Here is an 8,809-nt window from a genome sequence, read left to right as displayed (position 1 = left end):
CCTTCCCTCCATGACTGGGAGTGCAGACATGCACCCCTGCCCCTTCTGATAATGTCCTCATCCAGATGGCTCACTTGGAGTAAGCACCCTGGGAGGCAGGAAAAAGGGATGGTATTATGTGTCTTTTATTCTGTGGGTGGCACTTAATTGTCACTCATCAGATTCCAAGAATAATGACAGTCCACCTCCCCTGATGCAGAATTGGCCAGGATGTTAGGTGGGAGGGGTATGGCCAGTGCCAAGTGTTCATGGGCACGAGCCGAGCTGGATATAAAGGGCAGCGCTGTGAAGACTCGCACAGCCTCCTCCAGACCCCAGTGACCTGCCGGCGGCTGTGAGCACAGACCCCTGGAGATGAAGGTTCTGTTCCTGACCATCACCCTTGGCCTGATCACAGCCCTGCAGGCCCAGGACCCTCTGTTCTTCCCCTCAGAGAACGAGAATGTGAGCCCAGGGAAGGGCAGGGAGGGAGCTATGGGGGAAAGGCGGTGACTACCTGTTGGCCAGCAGTGACCAGGGGCCTTGTGTTAGGAGGTGTCATTCAAGGTCGAAGTTCTGACCCTGTGCTCCCTGCAGAGTGTGGTCAGAGGAGCAGGAGGCTCTGTTCTTGTGTCTTCAGACAGCGCTCCTCCTTGGGCCCAGAGGCTGAAGCAGGGGAGTGGGTTCAGCATTGGGACTGTTGGTCTGACACTTTGGGAACCCAGAGGCACTGAGGACCCTGTGGAGTAGAGACTCATCCAGGGCCAGGGCCCGGTCCCAGCAGAGAAGAGACTCATGGGGTGGGAGACCCCCTGCCTCTGTTTAGGGTCGGGAGCCCTGAGTGCTGGGCTGGTTCTAACAGAGCCCAGGGTGTGGATGTATGGGACCCAGCCAGCCTTTGGAGGACAGCAGCTGGGGTGCTGGGGATGTCTGGTGATGGCTGCAGCCCATGCACCGGGGATGGGGGTAGTGGGGTGAGGAGGAGATTCTGGGCCATGTCCGTGCTGGACTCACGGCCCCCACCCTGCTCAGATCATAGGGACATGGTATGTGAAGGCCGTGGTGGCTGACAAAGATCTGCCTAAGGAGAAGAGGCCCAAGAAGGTGTCCCCCTTGACAGTCACTGCCCTGGATGGTGGAGACTTGGAGGCCATGGTCACCTTCATGTGAGTGTTGCCTCCCAAGGGTCCTGCTCTCCCCTCCTCCTCCCTCTCCCCAGGCTGCGAGGTGGCCCAGAGCAGCCCCTCTTCCTGCTTCTTCCCATCCCACTTTGGGATGTGGGTAAAATGAATGTCCCCCTGACCTTGAAGGGAAAGAGTCCAGACTGGGGGGGGGGGGTGACAACGGAACTTGTGGGGACACCAGGGCAGAGGCCCATGTGCCAGGTGAGCTCAGGTTGGCTCGAGTGTGTTTCCTGACAGCCTCTCCCTCTGCCTCCCGTTTTCCAGGAAGGGGGGCCAGTGCCACGAGAAGAGAGTTGTGATGCATCAAACTGAGGAGCCTGGCAGATACAGCACCTGTGAGTCCAGACCAGGCTGTGCCACATTCCCCACCAGAGCCCAGGCCTCCCCTTCCCGAGGCCACCTGCTGCCTGGCAGTCCCTGCCCTGTCCCCTCCCAGGAGCAGCTAACCACTCCCTTCCCAGGAGTCTCCTTGTCCTGACATTGGACAGGTTTCTCCACAGCAGGGATGACAGTACCAAACCCTCCCTCTGGATGGTCCTAGCAATTCAGCTTGCAGAGAACCAAGGGTTGAGGATGAGGATGCAGGGCGGGGCAGGTGCTGGGAGAACAAAGGACAGAGCCCCAGCCTCTGATGTCTTCTGGCCTCTGGTGACTCCACTGCTTGGGTTGGAACCTTCCTCATGAGGAGTCTCCCTCTCCAGAGTGTGGTCCATGGTTCTGAGCAGCAGTGTGTCCTGGGCACTGGACTAGCTTGGGCACCTGGATTATGGGGCAGTCAGTAGAGCTAAGGTGGCTGAGAAACTGAAACGTTCCAAAATGTTCCCCAATATCTCAAATATTTTCTGCAGGAATGACGACACTAAAGACCAATTTTCTCTATGTCTGTCTGCAGTTGGGGGAAAGAGGCACATGTACATCCTGGACTTGCCAGTAAAGGACCACCACATCTTCTACTGCGAGGGCCAGCTCGGAGGGAAAGCAATCCGCATGGCAAAACTCGTGGGTAAGAGGCTGCTGCCCCAGGTCCTCAGAGATCCACCTCTCCTGACCCACCCCCACAGGCTCTGCTTCTAGAAGCCAGTGGAACTGGCTTCAGTCCTGATTCTGGGGAATATGAACACCTGCTTGTCTTTGGGGGCCGGGCACAATTTGCTGCCCTGGGGCGGCCAGTCCGAACTCCTTCAGTGACCTGACTTCTCACAAAGGGGATATGGATGCAGCTGCAAAGTCCCATCTCCTGGGGTCTGGGGTGTGAGGCCAGGTCAGCATTGGGGAGTGCACTGTTGCTGACAGAGGTCTTCTTGTGGCAATGACCCTCCAGATTGGGGTGAAGCCCAAGAATTCTCTGGCCAGAGAGCATCACAATTCCTCCAGGCCATCAGCTTTCTCCAGGCCATCAGCTTCTTCCAGGTCAGGGGTGTGACCCTGCAGCTTGGCTTTGAGAGTGGGCCTGGGACCCAAGGGGCCCAGGAGTGTCTCCCTGGCTATCCTCCTTCACAGGAACCTGTCACCTGGGTGTGGCCTGTCTCCTCTGGGCCTAATCTGTATACTTTCAGGGGGAACCCTCCATCTCAGCCTCAGCCATTACAGGGCAAAGCCCCCCAAGTGCTGGGAGGTGCTGTCTCCTCTTGGGGTCTGCTTCCTGAACCTGGGGCTCACCTGGTCACCTTGCCTACAGGTAGAAATCCTGACATGAGCCTGGAAGCCCTGGAACAATTTAAGAAATTTGCAGAGCGCAAGGGATTGCCACAGGAGAACATCATCATGCCCGTCCAGACGGGTAAGAGGACAACTCTGCCCAGGTTCCCTGTGTCCACTCTGCATGTCCCTCTGTCCCCTATGTCCCTCCCTATGTCACCAACAGGATCCTCGTGTCCCACTGTGCCCTTCAAGTCCCTCTGTGTCCCCCATGACCTTCCTCTCCCCTTCCCCTGCCCCCCCCATGGGGGAGACATCAGCGCTGTGATGTGTCACAGGGGCACAAGGGCCCCACTCTGGGTCTCTGCTATTGGTGTCAGAGCTGCGGCTTGATGGGGTCTGGGCCCTTGGCCAGGGTCTCTTCTCATTGCTGAATTTTCCTTGGTTTCTACAGAAAGCTGCATTCCTAAAAGTGACTAGGGTAAGTGACCCTTGAAGCAAACAAGAGTCCTGGGTTCAAAGGAACGTCAGGAGTCACCAAGGCACCCCCAAGGTGGAGACAAGAGGGACTTCATGTGAGCCAGGCAGAGCCTTGTCTGCTCTGAAATCCCTTCTGGGATTTGATCCTTATTTGGGATGTCTGTCCCCGAACATCATTCCTGGGACATTTAGGGACTCCTTTTTTTCTCTGTCTCTGTAACTTAGGACCAATGGGCCAGAGTCTGTCCTCCACCACACCCATGCACCTGGTGGAAGTGGGAGCCTGCCCTCCATGCAGCAGCCCTGAGAGCATTACATGTGCCCCCAGCACTGCCACCCCTGAGAACCCCACACCTGCCTCCCCTCCCCTCCCCTGTCCTGGACTCACTGACCCTCTCCCTTCTTTCTAGGGCAGGGGGCACCAGGACCTCACAGCAGCCCCAGGGCGACACCACCAGGACCCTCTGTCCTGCAGTACATGGAAGGAGCCCCTGCCTCTAGAGCCTGACCTGCTCTGCCCCTCCAGTTACCTTGACTCCCCTTCCTCCCCCAGCCATGCATCCCCTCTCCTAGTTCCACATAAAGAGCTTCAGCAGTTCCTGGTGACTCTGCCTGTCTATGGGGTCCCTCGTGTGGGCTGGGAACTGGGAGGAAGTGGGCAAGCCAGAGAAGGCAGGACAGGAGGACCCATCTATGTCTCCATTCTCCTTGAGAGTTAGACCAATCCAATGGGCATTAGGGTCCAGGCCGAGGGATGGGTGCTACAGCTCTGACCAAGGGTCTAATGGGGGACAGGTCTGACACCCAAGAAGCTCAGGTTCTGGGTGGTCACGTGGTTGGGGAGAAGGGATGTGAAGATAACAGGGTCGGATACAGCCCAGAGGTGATGACATGTGTGCAGGTGGGGACCACCTGGCCCCCTGATTCCCAACTGCCTAGATGTGGTGACAGGAGTGCTGGGAGGCTGCCTTTGAGGGTGCAGGCAGGAGACCAGGCTTCCAAAGGCCATCAGGATGGGGACAGCAGGACCCTGGAATCCAAGCCTGGGTGGGACTCTGCTCCTGCCCCTTCCCCCTAGGCCTGGCTGGACACATGCACTGCCCCTGGGGAGGGAGCCACTTCAAGAGGGACCTTGTTCACAATTGTAATGTCATCACTATGGTTTCCCAAATCACCCTGGGGCTTTGCAGTGACAGCCAGCCAACTGAGGTCAGGGTCTCCTTGCTTGTGGTGGGAGAGGTGAATGCAGCTCAGCTTCCCTAGAGACGGGGGGGGGTGCCTGGAGCTCCCTTCATGCAGGGTCAGTGCACCTTCCCAAGTCACAGGCCCAAGGTCCCCGGTGGGATGGCCAGCATCCCTGGGCTTCTCCTGAACACAGCAGGCCGCAGATGCAGACTTCTGGCACCCTGGTACTTGTACGTTCCTTCCTTGACAACGAAATACTAGGTAGGGAGTCCCTGCATGGTGCAAGCCCCCCACAGGTTGAGGCGGTGCCCAGGGGGCCAGGCAATCACAGGTTGCAACTGCCTTGGCTTTGTTTTTTCAGCTTCCATAAGGATGACAGTTCTTATACCACTGTCCCTGCAATGGCACGAGGCCATCAAGGCAGGAGCCTGGGAGGAGGGAGTCGGTGGAAGACTCTGTGCCCGCAGGCCCGTGTCCTGGGATTCCAGGACCCTGTACCATTTGTCCACCTGGTGCTGACCTGCCCCTAAGCAGCGGTGTCCCTCTGATGTGGCAGCCCCAGGGGCTGTGCAGAGAAGGGGCTGTGAGCTGGCCAGGGTCAGGGTGCAGGGTCCTCAAGGGTCAAGGGGTTAAGACTTGGGGTAGGGATGCTAAGATCTGACAGGTGACAATCCTCAGCAGAACTTCCCCAGGGCACGTCCCTCCAGCTGGAGAACAAGTGGGCAGAGCTGAAGAATCCCTGTGCCCAGCCCATGGGCTCATACAGAGCCGATTTTCAGGGTCTGTCTTCCTAATTGGGGGGCAACAGAATTCCTACATGGAGTCTTTTCTTTGGTCTGGGAATCCAAGTCCAGTACCTGCCCCAGCACTGTCTGCACCACAACAGCCTTGGCCCTGCCTGCAGGCTGTCCAGGTGCCTGGTCTGTGCTGGGCAGTGGTTTTCAGTGGATTCCTGGACCCTGGAGGGCCTGGTGTCCGGGGAGGGCCTTCATGGGCAAGATGGGGCAGAACAAGTGGAATCTTAACCGAATCCTGCAAGCCACACTTCCAATGGGACAGGACCCTGTATCGACCCCAGGAAGACCACAGACTTTCTCAGAGAGGCAGCTGGCATCCTGGGGACTCAAGTCCCTGCGGTCAAACCACCATGCTTTACTCCCCACGTGGACTTCATTCTGGGTGGAGCCCAAGGAGCATCCCTGAAATGAAACCACCCTAAACAGGTCCAGGTCTGAGGTCCTAGCTGTCATGGCCTCAAAGCAATGGGTGGACAGACAGAAAAAAGAGTAAGAAGCGGACCCCACATAGAGTTCATCGTTCCTACAGACAGGACCCTTCTATTTCTCCCTTTCTCCTCTGGCTTGTTTACCTGATTTCTTGCTCAGTTGGTTCCTCTGAGAATTGGCCACTGAGCCGGGTAAGAGAGCAAGAGGGGCCTCGGGGTTGATACCTGAGAAAGATCAGGAGGGAGGAAGCCAAATGAGGCAGGAGACCCTCCAAGGAGCCGAGCTGGCCCAGCGGGGAGTTGGGAGCCATGGTTGCCCATGGAGGAGCCTGCACAGTGGAAAGGCCAGCTCAGCACTCTCCTCCCCAAACTCCCAATGGGCTCGGTCCTGGGGTGCTGCCACTGGTGTCTTTAGCCAACTGTCATCCTTGCAGCTCATTGGCAGGCTCTCTCCTGAAGGGGCTCAGAGCATCACCCTGCGTGGACACTATAGCCCACCTGTCATGTCCTGAGCGCATGTAAACACCTCTGCTCACCTTTAGGGAGCAGCTCCTCCAGGTCCTGGGAATCCTCCTTTCAAGAGGACACTCAGAAGAGAGAAGACAGCGGTCAAACCACAGCCCCTGACCCACTGTAGCTGGTCCTAGGGCCAGAATGACCCACACAGCCACCCTTCAGTAGTTGCTTCTCTATGCCACACACCCTGAGACCCCCTCCATCTTAGTGGGGCCCAGATGGATGACCCAGATGTTCCTGTTTACTTGCTGGTCAGAGGGCAGTGTATGTCTACTCGTGCTCACCACACATGGGAGCACCACGTCTGCACAGATGAGCACTCGACCCCTGACCTCTAGTTAAGAAGGGGTTGGGAAGAACCATCTAGAGCAGGAATCAGGCTGGTCTCCTCCCGAGGGACCCAGTTCAGGTCAGCTCTGCACTTAAAAGGCCCTGCTGTGCAACTCAGCAGAAGGAAATGACTCCCCACTGCTGAGGAGCTGCCTCTGTGGGGGCTCAGTGACCTCAACTCACCCCTTCTAGGGTCAGCCTCGAGGGGACCCAGGCCACAGGTGGGGATTGCCTAGGCCACTTGGCCAGCTACCATCACTGACCACTGCACTTTCGCTCCACATCAAGTTCAGAAACTCCACACAACTCCTCCCATCTCCTTCTGAGAGGCACAACCTCACCCTCACCCCTTCACTAATTCCAGAATATTTTCATCACCCCATAAAGATTCCTCAGGCTTTAGCAGTCACTTCTTATTCCTTCCCCTTCCATGACCCCTGGCAATCACTAATCTACTTCCTCTCTCCCTGGATTTGCCGACTCTGAACATTCTCATAAATGGAGTCCTGCAATGTGTGGCCTTTGGTGTCTGCCTTCTTCCACCCAGTATCACGTTTCCAAGGTCCATCCATGTTGCAGCTGTGTCAGAACTTCATTTGCTTTATGAGTGAATGATATCCCATTGCTTGGATAGATCGCATTTGGTCATCCATTCTTCAGCTGGTGGACATCAGGGTTGTTTCCACCCTTTGACTACTGTGAATAGTCAAACCTGAGCTTTGTCGGGACCACCATCAGCGGTGATGAACGTCCAGCAGAGGAGCAACATGGCCAGGGCTGGAGGGTTCTGGGGCCTGGTAAAGGTGGAATCATGAATCCTTTGGAGCAGGAACTGGGTACCTACCTGCACTTGGTTAGGGTCTCAGTCCTGTTATTCTGAGCCCCACATGGACCTGGGCCAGAGTTTTCTCTTGTGTCCTTGGTGACATCTCCCAGGCACAGCAGAGCATCTTCCTGCCCTCTAGTGGAGGGGGGACCTCAGTGAGGCCTTGGACAGGTTTCCATTCACCATAGGTCCCTCCACCCTTTTCAGCAAGAACTGGACCGGGTAGCAGTGGGAATGTTGTGGAGCCTCCCCTTACCATACCCAGGCACACACACACACAGACACACTACAGACACACTTGCTACACAATATAAACACAGAGAGACACATACGCAATTGTGCACATGCACACACTCAGACAGATACACAGAGACTATTATGCACACAGAGAGACATATACACACGTGTGCATGTGCACACGTGTGTACATGTCTACATAGGGATATACAGGTGCACAAATGAACATGTAAATTTGTGTACAAATGCATACACGACTGCACACATAGACACATATGCAGATACACATACATGCACACACACACTTAAGCACACATGCACAGGGACAAGATGATGCCATTTGCATTTGGTGGAAAGTTCTGGGAGCAAAATGGAGGAGGAATGAGGGACAGGGAAAGCAGAGGCCACTCAGGATATTTCAGTCAGAGATCTCATCCCAATACTTCCAAGTCTCGAGGTAGGAAAGGGGCAGCAGCAGCAGAGGGAGGAGGTGGACTGCCGGCATGCATCTGAGCAAGGCCCCAGGTGGTGTGGGGAACAGAAGTGAAGGGTACAGAGGGTCAGCGAGGTCTCCCAGGGTCTCAGTGGGAGCAGTGATGAGAATACAGAACACAGGAGCCAGGGTACATTTGAGAGGAAGGAGATCAATTCCGCCTGCAGGGAGAAAGGCAACTGCAATGGGAGCCGGGGGCATCCTTGTGGGGATGTTTAGAGCGGGCTGGATGCTTTGCTTGGAGTTCAGGAGGTCTGGCGGGAAAGGGGAGGTGAGGGGACGTCAGCTCCAAGGTGGGATCTGTAGCCTGGACTGGACCAACTCTCCCAGGGATGCTCGAGGGACGAGGCTTGTCGAGGATCCCTGGGGCTCGTACAATAAAGGCCAAGGCGAGGTGGAGGATACACACAAGGAAGCCATTGTTTATCTTGCTAACTCTCAATGCAGATGTTTACTACTTCCCATTCTGATGACATTCTCCCTTCCAGATATGTTTTTTCAGAAGGAATCAAACCCAAGAGTAATGATGACTAATTACAAAAATTTAAGAGCATCCATTCACAGGATCCAAACAATATAATCACCACCTACATGGCAAACTTGAAGGGCCTTTATGAAGGTCAGGGAGTGGCAGGATCCTGTCTCCAGGTCAGCCTAAGCCAGAGGATAAAAGGGCAGCTGGCAGGCCAGGTGAGCAGGGAACAGATATAGGGGCT

At 55.9% G+C, this 8,809-nt stretch overlaps 1 protein-coding gene across 1 annotated transcript; it reads left to right on the top strand.

The window, feature by feature from the left end:
• The first annotated feature begins 354 nt into the window (after positions 1 to 354).
• On the top strand, positions 355 to 3,789 carry LOC123276985 (odorant-binding protein 2b-like). Its single transcript, XM_070485387.1, has 6 exons — positions 355 to 444; positions 1,012 to 1,145; positions 1,428 to 1,498; positions 2,056 to 2,166; positions 2,842 to 2,943; positions 3,692 to 3,789. Exons 1-6 carry the CDS (start codon positions 355 to 357, stop codon positions 3,787 to 3,789), a joined length of 606 nt encoding a protein of 201 aa, XP_070341488.1.
• Positions 3,790 to 8,809: the final 5,020 nt, after the last annotated feature.

Source organism: Equus asinus, chromosome 14 (assembly GCF_041296235.1).
Source record: "Equus asinus isolate D_3611 breed Donkey chromosome 14, EquAss-T2T_v2, whole genome shotgun sequence".
NCBI lineage: Eukaryota > Metazoa > Chordata > Mammalia > Perissodactyla > Equidae > Equus > Equus asinus.
Note: the sequence above shows the minus strand (reverse complement) of the source record. Positions and strands in the feature narration are given on the sequence as shown.

Excerpts from the sequence above, each read along its gene's own strand:
- LOC123276985 (XM_070485387.1), top strand. The coding sequence starts at position 355 with ATGAAGGTTCTGTTCCTGACCATCACCCTTGGCCTGATCACAGCCCTG. Across the intron at positions 1,499-2,055 it reads GCCTGGCAGATACAGCACCT|TTGGGGGAAAGAGGCACATG; the intron begins GTGAGTCCAGAC and ends GTCTGTCTGCAG. Across the intron at positions 2,944-3,691 it reads CATCATGCCCGTCCAGACGG|GGCAGGGGGCACCAGGACCT; the intron begins GTAAGAGGACAA and ends CCTTCTTTCTAG.